This window comes from Eptesicus fuscus, chromosome 9 (genome assembly GCF_027574615.1).
Source record: "Eptesicus fuscus isolate TK198812 chromosome 9, DD_ASM_mEF_20220401, whole genome shotgun sequence".
NCBI lineage: Eukaryota > Metazoa > Chordata > Mammalia > Chiroptera > Vespertilionidae > Eptesicus > Eptesicus fuscus.
The window spans coordinates 53,278,397-53,300,392 of NC_072481.1; the positions used below are offsets into that span (position 1 = coordinate 53,278,397).

Genomic DNA, 21,996 nt, shown 5'->3' on the forward strand with positions numbered 1-21,996 from the left:
CAAAATAAAGGAATTCAGAAAGAATGTAAATAGGCTGATTGAAAGAGTATTAGCACATGTCTATGTATGTGCTGAAGTAGTCTAATAAATCAGTTGAAAAGATGGAGGCATTAATGTTAGATTTAGGCAATTCAATGGAACATGAAGGTTGATCAAAAATGAATAGTTGAAGAAATAACTTATTTACTAAATCTATCCTGACATTCTGAATGAAAAAGAAAAATACCAAGCAAGTATAAAAGAACAAAAATGCTTACTATTAGTTAGCCTCCTTAGAGAAGGCTTTTTCTTACGCTCTATCCCTTGAAACACTCAAATTGTCCTGTTAAGGAATTACTAATTTTTTATCATATTTATTTATTGTTTTAAAATTTTCCTGCCGAAGCCGGTTTGGCTCAGTGGATAGAGCATCGGCCTGCGGACTGAAGGGTCCCAGGTTCGATTCCGGTCGGGGGCACGTACCTTGGTTGCGGGCACATCCCCAGTGGGGGGCGTGCAGGAGGCAGCTGATTGATGTTTCTCTCTCATCGATGTTTCTAACTCTCTCTCTCTCTCTCTCTCTCTCTCTCTCTCTCTCTCTCTCTCTCCCCCTTCCTCTCTGTAAAAAAAAAAAAAAAAAAAAAAAAATTTAAAATTTTCCTTAATTTTTAAACATTACAGACTTCTCTGTTAAAACAGTTTTAGATTTGTAAAAAAATTGAGCATAAAGTACAGATAGTAGCCATATAACTCCTTCCTTCTCTCTTCACTCCCCTGCCACAATTTCACCTAATAGGAACATCTTATATTGGTTTGGTAAACCAATATTGATACATTATTGTTGACTAAAGTCTTCATGTTTTACAGTTCTGTGAGGTTTTCCAAATGCATAATGTCATGTATCTGCCATTACAGTTCTTACAGAATAATTTCACTAGCCTAAAGATTTCCAGTGTTCCAACTATTCATCCCTTCCTTCTCCCCTCCTGGCAACCACTGATCTTTTTAGTGGGTCTATAGTTTTGCATTTTCCAAAATGTTATGTAGTTGGTATTATGTAATATGTAGCCTTATCTAACATTCTTCATTTAAGGTTCTTTCATGACTTTTTGTGGTTAGCTCATTTTATTTATTTCTGAACAATATTCTACTGTATGGAAATAATACAATTTGTTTATTCATTCTTCCCTAAAAGGGCATGTTGGTTGCCTCCATATTTTTGTAAATCACTTAAAATATGAGACTGTACATGCACAGTCAAATCATCTATTGCCCCTGTGATAACCCAGGATAGAACTCTGAAAATCTGAAACAATTATTTTTTTCTCTTTACTCCAGTTCTCTTTTCTCTTAGATGGAATTCAAGTAGACATCTCACTTTAATCAATCTTAAAAGAGTGCCTCTCAAAGTATGTCCCAAATATAATCTGTATTAGAATCACTAGGAGTGTCTATTAAAATTCAAATTCCTGGGCCGAGAACTTCTGAGAATGGAGCCCAGGATTATGTTTATTTACAAAGTATCATTAGGTGGATTCTACTTTCACTAAGTTTGAGAAGATGAACACTTTTGTAATTAGGTTTTTTCTGTTTGTTTGTTTGTGGTTATTTAAATAATATACTAGAGGCCCAGTGAATGAAATTTCTGCACTGCGGGAGGGAGGGCATCCCTTAGCCTGGCCTGTGCCCTCTTGCAGTACAGGAGTCCTGGCTCCTTACCACCCACCTGCTTGCTGCTCCTTACTGCTTGGCTCACTGCTCCTTAGCACTGCAGGAGAGGCTCCTGCCACCGCTGCTGCGCTTGCCAGCTATGAGCCCGGCTTCTGGCTGAGCGGCGCTCCCCCTGTGGGAGTGCACTGACCATCAGGAGGCAGCTCCTGCATTGAGCATCTGCCCCCTGGTGGTAAGTGCGCATCATAGCGACAGGTCGTTCTGGTCGTTCCACCATAATGATCGCTTAGGCTTTTATTATATAGACTAGTGGTCTGGTGCACGAAATTTGTGCACATTAAAAAGGGAATTAATTAGAGGAAATATTTTAATATTGCTATTTACCCTTTCTCTATAATAGAAGTGTCAGAGGTGAAAGAAAATTAGTCAAATGTATATGAAAATCTCCCTCCTGTTAGAGTCTGGGGCATGCCACGGGACCCAGAGTCACGTCCCCGCCCACCCACGCATGCCTCAAAATCGTGCAAAACCCAGACCTGGCCAGCCCCACCCCCATCAAGCCCCGCAGGGTTGGGGGCACAGCCTCAGGTCCCCCACCCCGGCACTGGGCAGAGGGTGCGGCCTCAGGTTCCTTACCCCCAGCACTGGGGTGAGGGGTTCCGCCTCAGGTCCCCTGGCCCCGGTGCCGGGGCAGGGGATGAGGCCTCAGGTCCCCCAGCAAGCCCCGCTGGGCGGGGGGCGCAGCCACAGGTCCTCCAGCCCGGCCTCAAGTCCCCTGGGGTGGTGCAAGGGTGCGAGAGCATGATGACCATTTGCATATTAGCTCTTTATTATATAGGATAACTTAACATGTTTTCCATACACCTGGAAGTCTTAGAACTGAGATGAGTAGATTTCCATTTGCAGCATGTGGCCAACTAAGGTAGAGAAAAGTAATTTTTACAGAAATGGACTGAGTAGTGGGGAAAATATTTCCTGCTTCCATGTGGATTCTCTTCAGCATTCTTTATAAAGGAAAGCAGGAGTGTTATCCTGGATCACTTACTCATTTCAGCTCTTGGTTCACCTCACTAATGACACTCAGGAGGAGTAATCCACATTCTTAAAATGGGCTTATACATATTGTGCTTTTAGAACTAGGAAAGTGTTATATAGTTCAATGATGCTTAATATTTTAGGTATTAATATTATCATTTCCTGCTATTCTCCCGTTTTTTGAATAAAAGTATTGCCTCTGGGTATGGGAAAATTCAATTGAGATGCTGATTGGATTTTCAAACTCCTAGCAGAAATAAGTGACTTTGAAAATTAAAGCTTGAATTTGTAAGAGCTAACCTTTTAGGGAAAACAAAAAGACTTTTTAAAGTAAAAAGGAAAAATATTAAAATTTTGTTGATCAACTCTCATGTTATATCCAAAAGAGGAAATTGAAAAAGAAAATGCAAAATGATATGAACTAACCTTTTCTTCCTCGATAGGGGTGGCACACACATGCACACAGTACATGGGTAGAAGGTCCGAGATGGTGGAGAGAGAATATAAGAAAGGAAATCAGGAAAAATACACAAATGTAAATGTTGTACAGAAGGCCTAGCGCCCTACCTCTCATCCCTGTCCCTCTGGATTCATGATATGAAAACCATGGATTTTAATTTAATTTTTTTAAAAATTTATCTTTTTGTTCAAAATATTACATATGTCCTCCTTTATTCCCCCTTTGACTACCTCCATCCCACCCCTCTCCTAGGCCTAGTGCACTATTATCCGTGTGAGACATAGGTTATTTTTAAGGAAAGTTGAGAAAAGAGAGTATTTGTAAATTACTTTCCAAGACATAGCCCTGGGTAATAGCAAACCTTGCAAAGAATACCATCTAGTAACATCTTCAGAACAAGGAAGCACTGAAGAAGCCAGGTGCTGAATTCAGTGATCCTGAGGGCAGCATACCTGGGGAAAGCAAAGACTTTCTGACCTGAAAGAAAGCTGGTGCAATTAAGATGTCTGCCCTTCGAACAAAGAAAATTGAATGCATGGACCAAGTAAATAGAGGCCCCCAAAGCATAGCAGACATCAATAACCATGGCATATACTGATGAGGAAATATAAGGAGAGTTATATCTAGGGGAGTACGGAGATGTCTGTGAAGTCAGATACCTATTTCTCCAGCTATATCTGACCAGTATGGAAGCCCTACCTTGGGAACTTCACTTACTTATTCTGAGAAAAAGTTGTGCAGAAACAAATTTATCTAAGTATTTGATTTAAAAAAGAAACAGTTATTTGAACATTCTATATAAATAAAATGTAGTATGCAAATTGTCCCGTCGACCAGCAGTTCTTCTGGGAGTTCGATCAGGGGGCAGGGCTGGCCAGGGGAAGGGAGGGAGGCCCTGGCCAGTGGCAGGCAGCCAGGGGAAGGGAGGGAGTACCTGGCTGGCCACCGGTGCACGAATTTTGTGTACTGGGCCTCTAGTTCAACTATCATAAAATCTATACCTGTTACATTCAAACTATAGTCTCTGGAGGTGAATCTCAACATTAAAATGTATACTTTATAGGTATAATTACATTATACAAAATAAGTATGTAGTTAAAAATCAGATATCTTTTCTTTCAGAGTTTTCCATTCTATCTGCATTGTACCCTGGGTTCATTTATATTGATAGAATTATACTTATACAAAGAGAAATGCCCTCATGAAGTTAGTGGAAGTGAAAGAAAGAGAAATTATAGAATATATATCAATAATAATATCTAGCTTGGACTTTAGAATCATAAAGATCAGAAATTATTCCAGACTCTACCACCTACAAGAGAATCTGTATTTTCTCAACCGTAATATGGGAATAATATATATCAGATAGGATTGTATGAGTATCTGCCATACAACCGCATTTAGTCTTATTATCTTGTTAATGTAAAAAAACATTCAAACCTGTAAAGAATTTTTGTGAGTTTATTTGAACCAAACTGTCAACAATTGCCGTGAAGCAGAATCTCAATGTAGTGGGATAATTCTCTGGAGAATGGCAGGTTTGTTTGTTTTTTTTAATCTTTATTGTTCAGATTATTACAGATGTTCCTCTTTTTTTCCCCCAATAGCTTCTCTCCACCAGATTCCTACCCCACTCCAGGCCTTTCCCCCTCCCCTCACTGACCTCATCCATAGGTGTAAGCTCTTTGTCCAGTCTCTTCCCCCACCCCCCAAAACCCCTTCCCCCTGAGAATTGTCAGTTTGTTCCCTTTCCATGCCCCTGATTCTATTACATTCACCAGTCTGTTCTGTTCATCAGGTTTTTTATTCATTTGATTTTTAGATTCACTTGTTGATAGATAAGTATTTGTTGTCACTTTGTTGTTCATAATTTTTTATCTTTACCTTTTTCTTTTTCTTCCTCTTCTTAGAGAATACTCTTCAGCATTTCATATAATACTGGTTTGGTGGTGATGAACTCCTTTAGCTTTTTCTTGTCTGTGAAGCTCTTTATCTGACCTTCAATTCCAAATGATAGCTTTGCTGGGTAGAGTAATCTTGGTTGTAGGTTCTTGCTATTCATCACTTTGAATATTTCTTGCCACTCCCTTCTGGCCTGCATAGTTTCTGTTGAGAAATCAGCTTACAGTCATATGGGTACTCCCTTGTAGGTAACTAACTGTTTTTTTCTTGCTGCTTTTTAGATTCTCTCTTTGTCTTTTGCCCTTGGCATTTAAATTATGATGTGTCTTGGTGTGTTCCTCTTTGGATTCCTCTTGTTTGGGGTTCTGTGCGCTTCCTGAACTTGTACGTCTATTTCTTTCACCAGGTAGGGGAAGTTTTCTGTCATTATCTCTTCAAATAGGTTTTCATTATCTTGCTCTCTCTCTTCTTCTGGCACCTCCATAATTCTGATGTTGGTACGCTTGAAGTTGTCCCAGAAGCTCCTTACACTATCTTCATATTTTTGGATTCTTTTTTTTTTTGCTTTTCCAGTTGGGTGTTTTTTGCTTCTTCGTATTTCAAATCTTTGACTTGATTCTTGGAATACTCTAGTCTGCTGTTGAATCTCTGTATATTATTCTTTATTTCAGTCAGTGTATTCTTAATTTCTGATTGGTCTTTTTCATATCCTTGAGGGTCTCACTACATTTCTTGGAGGTTTCTAGAAGATTCTTGAGTAACCTTATAACCATGGTTTTGAACTCTATATCTAGTATTTTGCTTTCATCCATTTCTTTCATTTGTGACTTTTTTTTTTGTCTCCGCATTTTGGCTGCTTCCCTTTGTTTGTTTCTGTGTACTGGGTAGCTGCTAAGTACTTGAGTTGATAGAGTGGCCTAGTCTTGTAGGTGTCTTATAGGGCCCAGTGGCTCAGCCTCCCCAGTCACCTGAGGTGGATGCTCTTGGTGCACCTCTTTGTGGGCTGTTTGCACAGTGTTATTGTAGTTAACCCTTGATTGCTGGGAGGAATTGACCTCCAGGCCAATTGGCTGTGATGACCCACTGTGTCTACACTGGAAGATCTGTTGTGCAGGAGACACCCTTATGGGCAGGACTTGCTTCAATGAGGCTTTGGTGTTCACTGAGTCTGCCCCTTATGGATGTGAAGAGTTGTAATCAGCTATGGTCTCACTCTGACCACTGGGTACACTGGCTCTTGGATCTCCAAGGAGGTGCAAGGTCAGCCACTGTCTGGGGCCACCTGGTAGGAGCTACAGAGACATCTGCAGATTCCTCCTCTGTATGGGGTTTGGAAGTGCTCAGATGAGGCCCAGCTGTGAAGCAAGGCAGGCTGCTGCTGCCAGGCTGCTGCTGCCAGGCCTTGGGCCTTCTTTTGGAAGCTCTGGAGCTCTCTGACCCAGCTGCAGTTTTAGGTGGAGAAAGGACAGGCCATTCATATGCAAAAGCTGTTGTGCACAGCTTGGATGGGGTTGTAAATTGGGTGGGGTGGGGTCTTTGGGAATCATCAGGGTGGAGCAAACAGCAGTGGCTGCCAGTCAGCCCTGCACCGGAGAGGTCCCCGGGTCTCCATGTCCCACACCCCTGTGCAGGAACAATGATCGCTGCAAGCACCTCTGAGAGAAAGCTGCCCTTGCGTTCCTGTCCTGATGCCAGTCCAGTTTCTCCCGTATGTACCTGGGTCTGCCAGACTCTCTCCCGGAACTGGAGTTCAGAGCAAGTGGGAGCTTGTATCTCCCTCCCGATTAAAAGAGCAGCACATCCAGGTGCCTCTGTACCTCTTACCAGTCTCAATGTGCTCTCTTCACCCCTCTAGTTGTGGAACTTCCATTCAGCCAGCTTTCCTGCAGTTCTGGGTGGTAGTTGTTCTGCCTTTTAGTTGTAATTTTGATGTGGTTGTGAGAGGCAGCAAGTATAGGTGTGTATCTATGCAGCCATCTTGGTTCTCTATCAGAATGGCCGTTTTTTACCTTGTTTTATACATTACAATCAACGGAGTAGACATAAGAGGGATACACGAAATCCACTTGTGATAGATTAGGGATGTAGGAGAAAGAAAAGAGGGGGGGACCTCTGGGATTGGATAAAAAGTAAAATGATAGACACTTATTTTACTTAGGTGGGTACAGGATTGTTAACAGTCAACAATTAACAAGATAACAATAACAATGAAGGAGTTTGTGGTCTCAGTCCTGGCTCCAGCAGGCTCATTTGGTTGTGCTCTGAGGGGTCCAAGAAAAGGGAAGTTACAAATTACTCTGATATTCCTCAGGTATGTTGTCTTAGATGCAAAAAGACAATAGGCTCAGTAAAGTTGATCTTTGTCAGGGAAGATACTGGCCTAGGACGGAACTACCCACCGTAAACTGCCTTTTAATTAAAGGTTTTTAATTTCAGACCATCCTTTGTGGTTACTTTAGGTGTGGGCAGGCCCTCCTTGAGTTAGTCAGGTTACCATGTGGCCCTTTTTCATCCACAATCTGTACTCTTATTGTTCTTGTCATTGTTTTATGAAATGTTTTTTGTAAAACTCAGTGTCTTAGATTCTTATCTATGATTCTTAAGGTCAGCATGAAGAATAATTAGTATAAATAAATCATGGTTTTTGTTGAAAATTTCTTCTTACAAACATAATTTTGTAGCTTTAATATAGGAAAAACTTGCAATCATTTCTATTAGTAACATGACATAGGATATGGGTTTTCATTATTTATATGTAGAGGTAAATTCTATTACAGTCGCTCTTCTCCAACTGCCATGAGTTTGGCTCAGGAGAAAATGATTCTGAAAGAAAATCTGAGGTAGTTTTTATAGTTCTTTGTGGACCTCATATATAACTGAATCACTTTCTAGATATGCCTATTAAAGAACCGAGTCCCCATAAAAGCATATATCTCATAGGAAAGGTGGAGGTGGATGGGTGGGTGGGTAGGAAGAGATCAACCAAATAACTTAAATGCATATATGCATAACCCATGGACACAGACAATAGGGTGGTGGAGGTCTGCGACTGGGGGCCGGAGTGGACTATAAGGGGTTAATGGAAGAAAAAATGGGACATATGTAATATTTTCAACAATAAAGATTTAAAAATATTTTTTAAAGTATACATGGGTAGGTAATCAATTGATGGAGGCAAATAATCCTATTGAAACATTTACTATTTATTTTTGATACAGCACTTTTAAACAGGCTGATTAATTTCCTTTATGATTTTACCCTTGAAAGTACACACTATTTTGTTCTTTGTAACTATTGGGTGACATTCCATTTGGTAGTCTGCTTATTTTTAGCCAGACTATCAAAGTATTTTTCTACTGGACTGTTACAGCACTTGAACTTGGAATCTTGTAATGTGAGGAACTGCACTGGGGAAAAGAACAAACATCTAACAAATGGGAAATTATAAATCTAGACCAACCCAAACTTGCACTGGTAAATATTTTATATCTTTAAATGTAATATGGTTCATTAATAGTTGTAGATAATTAACATTTCCTTGGAATATTTGTTAATTTTTACAAAGGTGATAAAATTATATATTATACAAAAGTGTTATGAATATTATCTGAATTCAAATTAATTTTTTGAAATAGAGAAAACAAATTTACTACAAAAATGTATTATTAGTTCCTATGTATAATATTGTAGGAAAAAAATTGTAATACTGCTGAATATAGGGATCTTAGAATTATATCTTAACTACCTAGTATTTAGAACCAAAAAAACTCTTTTCTAGAAACTGGAGATTGCTATAATTAAAAAGCGATTAAATCCAATGAAATAAGTCAAATATATATTTTATGTAAATGTATTATCCAATATCAAATGGGTTCTTAATCACTTCAATTCAATATGATTGCCTTTTAAATATAAACATCTGCATTTTAAGCTCACAGTCAGTAATTTAAATTAAGTATATAGAATTAAGAATAAAAAAGTTTTAATTACTTCTATATTATGATCTGTGTTTACATTTTGCAAGACAATTTAAATTATGAGTTTATCCCTTTTTTTTTTCTAGATGAATGGAAAAAAAAGGTCAGTGAATCTTATGTTATTATAATAGAAAGATTAGAAGATGACCTGCAGATCAAAGAAAAAGAATTTACAGAATTAAGGCACATATTTGGGTAAAGTTATTATTTCTTTGTATAAGTGACTTCATTATTTATCTTGTTTAAAATACATCTCTATATATTTACAAACAAAACCCTATCCAGTCATGTTCTCAGTCTTAGAATGTAAAGTTATCCTTTCTTGACCATATAAACAGATTATATCCTTAAAACATGGCTTCTACACTCCAATTACTGAAGTTTAAAAGGAGAGGAACCTAAGGGCTAGCCTTTGAATACTGTTGCTGATGCAAATAATCTTCTCTGGAATTAGATCTTTCTTGTAAGCCATGCCAGCAACAAACAAGACGTCTTTTCCTAATGGTGGCAGAATATTGGCCACATTGTTTTCTTTGCACGACTAGACTAAGTCTAATTTTAACAAACCCTCTGGTCTCTTGACATTGAAAGGATGTCTCTTAATGGAACTATTATTCTGCCCCTGAAAAATCATATAACAATGAGTTATATTGGCTTCAGGCTTTCAGTGGGTTTTATTCTAAAGTAATAATAGAAAAATAATCTGGCATAGAGCCACAACCTTGGAACACATAAAACATTCAGAAAAGGGGGTCAGACCCTTATACTAGTATATGCAAGCATCCTTATGGAGAAATTGAATCTGGCCTTGAGAAACTAGATGCATTGGGGGTGGGGAGGACATTAGTTTAAGTTAGCTGCCTGACTGAGACACAGTTCCATGCAGGCCAGTTAGTCATGTTCACTTACAGCTGTGTTAGTCATATAATGCCCTCATGACAAAGAACTCCATGTTACTTGGAAAACAATTATAAAGCAATGACAAAATGACATTATATTTTTAAATTTCAGATATAGTAAACATAATAAACTCACATAACTGGCAAATAAAATTATCCAGTTATAATATAGCATATATGAAATTTGTTAGGGGTTCATAGGGCCTTCATAAGTGTTCAATTTATGGTTTGGGAAATAGTATATTCTTCTGTTATTTATTTGGCACAAAATGATTAACTCAGCATTGACACACGTGATGAGATACCCTGGGTTGAGTTGACTTTTGCAAGTATTATCTCTTGCTCAGATATGGGGAAACTTAAATTTCCTGTAAAGATGTGACTTGTACTTTGGTATAATAGATTTATACATACACATTTATTTTGTTGGAAAAGAGATATGAATATAGAACTTAATCATAAGTCCTCTAGCTTTTATTAACTAAGATAAATATACATAATGAAATGTGATTCAACTGAAGAGATTTTCCCCAATTTTATAAAGTCAAAACCTTATTTTTATGTTTTAATTAAGGAAATATTATACAAATATATCAAGCCTGATTTAAAAAACAACAACAACATCTTTTTAAGGATTAAGCAGTGGGCTTGAGATGTAAATATTTCTCTCATACCACATCAACAAGCAGCTATTTCGACAGTTCCCACTATCGCTGCCTTTCCCTACATTTTCACTACATGTGATAAAAGTGACCGCCTTTTTGCTGATTAGTATTGGAGGTGAGAGGAAAGAATCAGCAGCAGGGAGATTATAGTAGAAAATGTATTGTGCCAGCTATATTTAAGGTGCTATTCTAGACACATCAAATATAAGACATTATTTATCCTCACCATGATCATGAATGGAAGATAATATTTCTGGTGGATAATAAACTAAAGAACAGAGAGGTTGTGTTTGTTTAGATCATGTGCTGGCACTGTGATTTGTAGCAAGTTTGTTGTGACTCCATAGAGAGAGCTTTTCTTGTTTGTGTGTGTGTTTTTTAATATTGAATTTCTTTTTAATTTTAATTTAATTTAATTTTTCCATCACCTTTTAGCCCATCTATGCCCTCCACTCATCACCCTCCACCACCACCAATCACCACATGTCCATTAGTCCACTCTTATTTTTTTCTTTTTTGCTCAATCTCCCCACCCTGCCTAGCATGGCCACTCCCACTCCCCACAACTATCTGTCTGCTCTCTATGCATCTGTCTCTATTTTGCTTGGTAGTTCAGTTTGTTTATTAAATTCCACATATGAGTGAGATCATATGGTACTTGTCTTTGACTGGCTTATTTCACTGAGCATAATGTTAGAGAAAGCTTTTCTTACTGTAATACCTGCTTCTTGTTATAGGACTTCAAAATCTGGTTGAGAGAAAACACACACACACACACACACACACACACACACACACACACAGACACACACACACACACGTATATATATAACCCTAAGCAACCAGTTGACCGTTCAACCAGTCGACCATTTGACTGGTCACTATGGCACACACTGACCACCAGGGGACAGATGCTCACTGCAGGAGCTGGCCCCTGGTGGTCAATGCGCTCCCACAGCAGGAGCGCCACTCAGCTGACCAATGGGCGCCAGACACCTGACTCACCACTGGAAAGTGCAGCTGCAGTGGCAGGAGCCTCTCCCGCCTCTGCGGCAGCACTACTGAGCAGCTGCAGCAACAGGTGCAGTGGGGCCAGGATGAGCAGGAGCTGCATGGTGCCCGGCTCAGGCTCCTCCCCAGCCGCCTGCTGCTTCGGGCACTTCTACATCCCTTGGGGGATCTCAGACTGCCGGTTTTGGCCCAATCCCCTGCAGGCAGTCTGACATCACCTGAGGAGTCCTGGATTGCGAGAGGGCACAGGCCAGGCTGAGGGACCCCACCGGTGCATGAATCTGTGCACTGGGCCTCTAGTATATAAATAATTCACAGAAGACAGTCTATGACAAGGGCCAAGTAGAAAAAAAATATATAAAATAAAGATTTGGGGTATTGATTGATTCATTGATTTTAAAAAGCATTCCAGATAAAAAGCATTCCAGCAAAGATATATAGGCAAGAATAAATGTGAACCATGGAAAGTGAAGAAGAGGCAAGGAAAACTAACATCTTGACCATTTTATGTAAGTTGAGTAAGAAAGCTATGTCAGTCAGGTTAAGGGTTTTGCAATCATGCAAACAGTTTTAAATCTAGCTTCTTCTATTTACAAACTATATATCCTTAGATATTTTACTGAATATCCTGAGCCTTATTTATATTTTAAAATGAGGTTAATAACCTCACAGGCTATCTGCAAAATTATGTCAATTAAATGCTGAGTACAGGGCCTAACACACAATAGGCATTGAATAATTGAAGGTTTTCATTACAATGATTGATTGGACAAATAGGGCAGTTTGAAAGACCGAAGACTTTATTATCGAATGGGAGTAACAAATAGTTTATTGAAAGTTAGAAGGTGAGAAAGTTAGATAAAATGTTTTTATCTGAAGAGGGTGTTTTCAAAAGTAAAAATGTAAAATGTTAGAGCACTTCAATATTATGCAAAATTCCAAAATATAAATTTTAAAAATTGTGATCAGAAGAGATTTAACGAGTTTTTAGGCACTCTATTAAAAGGCTCATCAAACTGGATGTCAAATTCCCTGAGAATAATGGTAGGGCATTTTGTAGAAAGGAAGACTGGTAGCCTGGTGCTAAAGCCATTAAGGAAGCCACAGACACATCCAATTAGCCAGAAGTGATAATAATGAAGCCAAGGAGAGGATTACCAGAGCCCAGGATCATGTTTCTCCAAGGGCTACGCACCTCCTACGTAGAGTAGCCGGCAGTGCTTGCTAAAATTTTAGATTCCATGGTTTCACCCCATCTCAAATGAATCAGAACCTCTGGGGATGACTTCCAGAAACCTGAATTTTTAATAAGCTCCCCAGGTAATACTTGTATGCTAAAAACGATACTTCTGCTAAAGTTTGAAAACTAGACTTCTAGGGAGATATCAGAGTTACGCTGAGAACTCTGCCTGAGGTGATATCAATGAAGGAATGCAGAACATGAGAACAGAAAGCTGGCAACTAGTATGATCTCCAGAGAGTTAATGGAGCAAGCAAACAAACAAACAGAAAAAAGGAGTACCCTGCTTTGTCTGATCCCATCAAGGCCAAGAGCATCATCCAGGAAAGAAAGTCAATCGTGCCTAGGGCAAAATTCACAGAATTTTCTTTCCTCTAGAATAAAATGATGGATGACAAGGAAAGAAAAGAATGGAGTACTGAGAATAGAAATTGTCTCACTCACTGGCTCACATACAAAAATCTTAAGGGTATTTGGGAAGATAAACTATAATATTGTACAAAATCACATTTAAATGAGTAGGACATTTTAGGTGTCAAATATGTGTTAAAATATTTCTCTTTCTCATCTTTATTCATGTTTTACACAATGTAAGGAGTATTCCTGTGATGAACAGTTGTGTTATGCTGCCTGATATCAGGCTTTCTCTAAAACAAGATAGCAGAAAAACTGTAAAAGATGCACCCCCCCCAAAAAAAAAAGGTTTTTTTTTTAACACAAGAGTAACAGGTGGAGCATCACTGAGGTAAACAGGTTCTTCTGGGGTTTAATTTTGGATTTTGTTTTGTTTTGTTTTCATTTGCTGACAAGTTTCTTTATAGCATTGATGGTAGATCTTCATTTTGTTCATTAAGAGGCCTTTCTCACCATAGAGCACCAAGGCTTCTTCCTGTCAGCTCAAATACATAGTCTCTTGGTATAGCTTTCACCCATAATATAGTACAGAACAATATAGCATTAAACTTTAAAAAGACAGAAAGACCTAAAGCATTATCTTGCTTATGCTTTAATTTATGGCACCTTTGGAATGAGAAATTGATATGAGTAAGAAGAGGAATGGAAATGGAATATTCCTTTATCTTCCACAATAAAGTTGCATTCACTCATAACTTTTGACATTTGCTGAGCTAGTGGTTGGGTGATGGGAAGAGATGAGGAAAAATAGAAGTTAGAGAAGGAAGACAGAAGTGTACAGTGGAGGACCATTGTCTGATTATTTTGTCTATTATGTTCTCTTTGATCTTTGCGTTAATCAATATAATGGCACTTAATTCATGGTGTTGTTATCCATTTACAGGTCTAACTACTAATATATGTGTTCACTAAAGACAGCCTCTTTATCTTTTTTAACTTCATTTATATTTTTTATTTATTTCTGATACCTATTTGTATAGCAATTGAAAGAAAAACAAACTAAAAATTTAGTGTCAACTGTATGCTAGGCATGCTACATGGTATTTTAATATGTATTAGCTCATATAATCCTAAATGTATACAGGGATGGGCAAAAGTAGGTTAATAATAATAAATAACACAGTAATTAGTAAATAAATTATAATACAAGAAAAAACTGTTTTGCATACTCAGAACTGTGAACCTACTTTTGCCAACTCCTGCATATGTAAAGTGCTTTAGCACAGTGACTGGCACATGGTAAATACTAAAAAATGTTAGTTAAAAACTATTCATCATTGTTTATATTAACAATACTATGAAGTAGATATTGCAATTTCCTATTATACCCAAAGAAATGAGTCTAATCAAATAAAGCTGGCGTTAAATAGGCTGCACAACTGGTATGGTTGTGCTGGGATTGCATTCAACTCTACTTAATTCACAATTTTCATTATCTTGGTTTTCAACCTGGGCATGGGAAAGAGGTATAGATCAGAATTATCTTTGAAAAACTTTCATTTTTCCCATGCTACTCCACAATTTTGCTATATCCTATGTATCAAAATTGTTCCCAGGTGTGGAAGTAGAACATAGAATATATTTATGCCCCCACTCCCACTGTCTGATGATACATTTACTATTCTAGGATCTTTGAAAAATACTTATGTAGTGGAGCGCCACATGCAATTTTTAAAAGGTTCCTAATTAAATTATTTTGTTTCAATGTGCTTTTAAGTCATTAGCAATTTTAGAACACTGTTTTGCTAATTTCACTGTAAATCTTTTTGTCTGATTAATCTATATTATAAAATTTGGATCACTATCACCATACTCCAGAGAAGTTATAATTTTACAAAACCATGACTTGTCCACATAATCAAAAGAACCCTATTTGTTTATTTTCTCCTTAGTCGCCATTGCCCTAGGAGCTGTGTCTGTAAAGAAATTGCTACGACATATGTCTGCTATTTTGCTGCCTATGGAGTCTTGTAGGATTTTTATGGTTTCCCGTCTTATATTTAAGTCCTTTAGCCACTTTGAGTTTATTTTTGTGTATAGTGTAAGTTGCTGATCTAGTTTCATTTTTTGCATGTATCTGACCAAATTTCCCAGCACCATTTATTGAAGAGACTATCTTGACTCCATTGTATGCTCTTGCCTCCACTGTCAAATATTAATTGAGCATAATGGCTTTCTGGGTTCTCTGTTCTGTTCCATTGGTCTGTATGTCTGTTTTTGTGCCAGTACCAGGAAGTTTTGAGAACCGTGGCTTGATAATATAACTTGATATCTGGTATTGTGATCCCTCCAACTTTGTTCTTCTTTCTCAGGATTGCTGTGGCTATTCGGGGTCTTTCTTTATTCCAGATAAATTTTTGGAGAGTTATTCTAGATCTTTGAAATATGCCATTGGTATTTTCATGGGGATTGCATTGAATCTGTAGATTGCTTTGGGTAGTATGGACATTTTAATAATGTTGATTCTACCAATCCATAAATATGGTATGTTCTTCCATTTGTTTATGTCTTCTTCTATCCTTTTTTCCATATCCTGTTAGTTTTCCGAGTACATGTCTTTTACCTCCTTAGTTAGGTTTATTCCTAGGTATCTTATTTTTTTTTTTTTGTGCAATGGTAAATGGGATTGTTTTATTCATTTCTCTTTCTGTGAGTTCATTATTGGTGTATAAAAAGGCCATAGATTTTTGCGTATTAATTTTGTATCCTGCTACATAACATCAAAATTAAAAACTTCTTCACAGCAAAAGAAACCATCAGCAAAACAACAAGAAAGCCCACTGCATGGGAGAACATATTTGCCAATGATATTTCAGATAAGGGTTTAATCTCCAAAATTTACAGAGAACTCATACAACTTAACAAAAGGAAGATAAATGATCCAATAAAAAAATGGGCAAAGGACCTAAATAGATACTTTTCAAAAGAGGACATATAGAAGGCGGAGAGACTTATGAAAACATGCTCAAAGTCACTAATCATCTAAGAGATGCAAATCAAAACAGCAATGAGATACCATCTCACACCTGTCAGAATGGCTATCATCAACAAATCAACAAATGACAAGTGCTGGCGAGGATGTGGAGAAAAAGGAACCCTCGTGCACTGCTTTTGGGAATGCAGACTGGTGCAGCCACTGTGGAAGACAGTATGGAGTTTCCTCAAAAAGTTAAAAATGGAACTCCCATTTGACCCAGTAATCCCACTTCTAGGACTATATCCCAAGAAACCAGAAACATCAATCAGAAAGGATATATGCACCCCTATGTTCATAGCAGCACAATTTACAGTAGTTAAGATTTGGAAACAACCTAAGTGCCCATCAGCAGATGTGTGGATTAAAAAACTATGGTACATCTACACAATGGAATACTACATTGTTATACAAAAGAAGGAACTTTTACCATTTGCAACAGCATGGATGGAACTGGAGCATTATGCTAAGCAAAGTAAGCCAGTCGGAGAAAGATAAATATCACATGATCTCACTCATATGTGAGATATAATGATCAACGTAAGTTGCTGAACAAGAATAGATCCAGAGACAAATGGCTGTTTAGAGAGCAACCAAAGGCATATTAGCATAACCAATGGACCCAGACAGTGGGGCAGTGGGGGCTTGCCCGAGGTGGGAATGGCTGGGGAGGGGGTCAATCAAGGAAAAAGGTGACATATGTAAAACTTTAGACAATAATAATTTTAAATAATGAAAGAAAAAGAACCCTATTTTTTCTCATTTTAATATATTTTGACATTGAGTAGCTATATTTTGGCCAATAATGACAATATCTCACTTTAAATTGATTAGGTTTAATAAATGAACAAAAATAGTCAGAAAATGCTGTTCTAAATGTTGCAACATTTAGAGAAAATTTTAAAAACAGAAAAAAAATTAAGGAGGTTTTCTGAGATGCACCTTACTTCTTATTTTCTCCCTGAAAAGTTCTTCTGGGCCCAACTACAGATCACGATACTTATCCTCCAAATAAGACATCTACTTTTACAGAACTATAGCCAATTATGAAGTTTAGCTATTATGAAATGAATAAGCATTGCAGACGGGGCTTATCTAAGAAGAGTGAAAGTCTCTATCAAGTTGCTAATAGAATATTGAGGGAAGAATGTCATCTTTTGAAAGGTAAACTAGAGTAACAGTAATTTGCCCATCAGCAGATGAGTGGATTATATGCCAAATTAAACAAACAAACAAAACACAGCAGCACCAACAGAAAGACCTCAAACCAAAAAAAGTTAATTCACATTGCCCAAGACTGCCTACCTTCCTACTTCTTTTCTTCTTTGCCTAGTTAAAATCAGTTATGTCCTGAGCAGTGTTTCTCAGTGGTGTAGCATTGACCTATGAACCAGGCGGTCACAGTTCAATTCCCAGGCAGGCACATGCCTGGGTTGCAGGCTTGATCCCCAGTAGGGGGTGTGCAGGAGGTGGCCGATCAGTGATTCTCTCTCATCACTGATGTTTCTATCTCTCTCTCCCTCTCATTTCCTCTCTGATATCAATAAAATATATATATTTTAAAAATTAGTTATGAATAAAAATTTAAAGGAATATTGTGTAAAAACCTTATGAAGCAGCTTGATCTTAATCTCTTGCTCTCTATCGCTCACTCTCTATTTCTGTCTCTTTCTCTCTCTGTGTCTCTCTAACTTGCTACCTCACTCTAACTTTCCCTCTTTTTATTTTTTTAAAATATATTTTGATTTTTTTACAGAGAGGAAATGAGAGGGATAGAGAGTTAGAAATATCGATGAGAGAGAAACATCGATCAGCTGCCTCCTGCACACTCCATACTGGGGATGTGCCCGCAACCAAGGGACATGCTCTTGACCGGAATCAAACCTGGGACCCTTGAGTCCGCAGGCTGATGCTCTGTCCACTGAGCCAAACCAGTTAGGGCTAACTTTCCCTCTTTTATCTTCCCTCTATTTTTCTTTTCTAGCCCACATTGCCTCCATGTTTTCTTTCTCTTTCCCTTTCCCCTTCTCAAATGCAAAGCAAAACAATAAAAAAGATAAAATAATTAATATGAATGCTTCAGTAAAAATAATTATTATATCAGCTAATATTTACAAAAGCCTTATGAGGTCTTATCCACTTAAACCTCAAAATCCTATGAGATAAGAATTATTATTGTCCCAATGTTATCATCCTTAGCTATTCTTTCTCTATCTTCCACCATATCTCAATAATTGTTTATTGTATCTATGAATGAATAAATGAATGAGTATACTTCATATTGTTAGTTTTCAGATTTGATCTGGAAGATATCAGACAAACAAGATATATTCCTTAGGATATATCTTGGGAAAAGATCTTATTGATGATTGTTTTCTATTTCTATTGTTTTTTGGGGAAAACAGCAGCATCCACAGAGAACTACACAGGAACTTACAGCCAGCCATTTGAAACCTAAATTATCAATTTGGGAACTAGATGATCCATAACAAATTCTTACCTACTTCTACCTCCCTTGGTCTTTCCTTAAATTTCAAACAATGAGTTAATTTAAAAAAATGTGTCTACCTATCTGAATATTTTGGACAGTAATGTATTATTTTTTGGCCAACTGTTGAAATGTTATATTTTTGAAAGTTTCCACTGGTGGTCATGTCAGATATTGTGTTGAAAGGATGAGGTCATGAGAAGGAAGTTTAATTGGATCACAGAACTGCCTACTTTCCTGGATAAAAGGTAAAGACTAAGAAAAGAGTTCATTATGCTACAAGAAAGAAAGTAACCTTTGGGTACAGAACTACAATTTTTTAATGATTAAGGAGAGACTTAGAAATGTATTCATAATAGTGACTTCATTTTAATTAGGAACTTCATTTATGCCCCAGCAAGCACTGTGAACTCATTAGGATATGTTAAATTACAGTATGGCATGGTAGGTGATGAAAAATGTAAGGGGAAATTAAAAAATAAATTTAGTGTAGGGTATTAGAATACATAAGTGATGCTCAATTGGCAGTGAAGTTGACATACACAGTTGCTTTAGAAGAGGAAAAATAAAGTAAAATTAAATATCTCTCCTAGGAATGATTGCTTTAAAATCTTGAACGTTTTAATTTCATGTATCAAAACAGAAACATTCAGCTAGAAGTTAATGGGAAGTGAGAATTAGGATTCAAATATAGTTTCAAAGTAACTCTTTTTAAAAATTATGTTCCAGTTATTAAAGTTAAGATAAAAATTGTGCTATTAAAATTGCACTTGACTGCCAGATATTGTGAGAGTTTATTCTCTGTTGGTTCATTTTGTTGGAATTAATAGAAGTTGCATGAATTCAAGGAGGATAGAATTCAACAGCAGAACAAAGCAACAGGCAACAGCTCAGTTTTGAGCGAGGAGCTCTTTAGAACTGTATTATACTGAATCACTTAAGAATGGTCAAGTCTAGTTTAAGATTCAGTGAGCTGCTCTGGCAAGGTATTTTAATTGGTTAGTGTGTACGCACAATATACCAAGATTTCGGTTTTGACCCCTGGTCAGGGCACATACAAGAAGTGACCAATGAATGCATAAATAAGTCAAACAACAAATTGATGTTTCCCTCTCTCTCTCTCTCTCTCTCTCTCTCTCTCTCTCTCTCTCTCTCTCTCTCTCTTCTTTCCTAATCTCTCTCCCTCCCTCCCACCTCTCTGTAAACCAATCAATTAATTTTTTAAAAGATTCAGTGAGCTAAGGAGCTAAGAAATGATTGTTAAATAAAAACTCAAATATAATTCCTGCTTTCAATTTTATTTATGTAAAGAGTAGACATTCACTTGCTGTTATTCTTTTTTTTTTTTTAATAAAGCAGTGGACTTTAGCATCTTATATTTTCAGTTTATTTAGTGTTCACTTTCTTTGCAAGGCTGATAGGAGCAGTAGAGATCAGAAATAATGCTCAGGTCCGTTGCAGGATTCTCTCTAACTTGTATGTTCCCAAAACAGATGCACTAAAAAAGATCCAGGAATTAATAAGTAATTTATATCAAGTAGACTGTTGAAAACAATCTGAAGGGAGTATTAAGAACCAAGGTGGGGCACACAGTTGGTATTCAGTAGGTATTATGCCAGACTGATCCAAATGCATTGGCAAAGTTAAATAATGGGTTGAATGATAAAATGATTTTAAGTACAACCTATTTTTCCCCATTTGGATTTATTGTTCTTTTAATATCTCCATTGTTGAAAATATAGAGTGTCCCCCAAAATGTATACACACTTTAACAGCTGATAACACACTTAATTTTCACTCCCTTTCAGGTTAACTGATTTGAAATAATTGGTGAAGCCAGACTAAGCTTTGAACCAAGAAAATTTAACCTAAAGTGCCATTAGACTTTTTTTTTAGTTCTTAGTTAATTTTATTAGGCTATTATAACTTAATATCTAAACCAGACAAGGACTTTATGATAAATCATAAATAAATGAGATTTTCATATAACATGTTCATAACAGCATTATTTACAATAGCAAAAAGGTATAGGCAACTCAAATGTTCATCAATGGATGAATGAATAAAGAAAATGTGATATATATATGCAAACATATATATGTATAATGAAATATTTTTCAGCCTTAAAAAGGAAGGAAATTCTGACACATAACAAAATGGATGAACCTATGAACCTTGAGAACAACAGTATGCTAGATGAAATAAGACAGTCCCAAAAGGACAAATAATCTATGATTCTACTTATATAAGGCACCTAGAAAAAATATTCAAAATGCCACTAGACTTTTTTATGGGGATACATAAAAGCTAAAATTTGCAACACAGAATCGGCAACAGTAGATGAATTGAGGGCACACAAATACCGAACAAAATGATTCTTGATGTTCTCGATTCCATTGCTTCATGTTATCAGCAGTGCCTGGACCAGAATGGGTCATCAGTTTGAAAACAGGCATTGACAAAAAAAATTATTCATTTCTGTAGATTCTTTTAAATTTTGATAACTAACTGTATGTTAATAAACACTGGCTTTATAATCATTCAAAATGTGTATAAATTTTTTGAACACCCGGTAGTTTCCCTATTTTATGATGTCGCTGGACTTGTGTTACGAAACTGTGATTCTAGCAGTTGCTCTGAATCACTGATAAGTGTTATTGTCACAACCTGGTGGCCATTTTTAAAAACAGGGAAGAAAAGGTCATACATTTTCTGAAAATCCAACAGAGTTACTGTGAGCATAAAATACTTAACACTGTATCTATAGAATTAATTGTGAAAATCAGAAAATTTTACAGGTCATCAAATGTGAGAGGTTGACAATAAAACTCGGTTTGAAAATTTTGCTAAAATTCATGGAAGGGTCAGATTACAAAAGAAAAGCCAAATATTTACAGTGGACTTGATAACAATAGTAATAACAATAAAATAACTATTTGTGGGTAACATATACTGCGCCAGCTACTGTAGTAAGCACTTAACCACATTTATTCTTCACAACACAATGTCTTATGTGTTATTTTAATAATTTTATAACTGAAGAAATTGAGGCTTGAAGAGGTTAAATAGCTTGCCCAAATTGGAGAAAGAAAAGAAAAACGACTTAAAAGGCAGAAACAGGGTATTATTTTAATCCTGGTGTAAACATAAGGACCAAGCTTTAAGAATTACCTACATTGACGAAATGACTTTTTCTACTTTTAAAACATTAAAATACGGCAGATATTGTCCTATCTAATAAAAGAGTAATATGCAAATTGACTGTACCTCCGCTACACCCA

General features: G+C 36.9%; 1 protein-coding gene across 1 annotated transcript in view; it reads left to right on the top strand.

Moving 5' to 3' along the window:
* Nucleotides 1–8,481: 8,481 nt before the first annotated feature.
* Nucleotides 8,482–21,996, top strand: part of TNNI3K (TNNI3 interacting kinase) — a 308,489-nt gene continuing 294,974 nt past the window's right edge. The window contains exons 1-2 of the mRNA XM_028142435.2: nt 8,482–8,521; nt 9,111–9,219. Of these exons, the coding sequence (XP_027998236.2) occupies nt 8,482–8,521; nt 9,111–9,219 (149 nt within the window). The remainder of the gene's footprint in view (nt 8,522–9,110; nt 9,220–21,996) is intronic.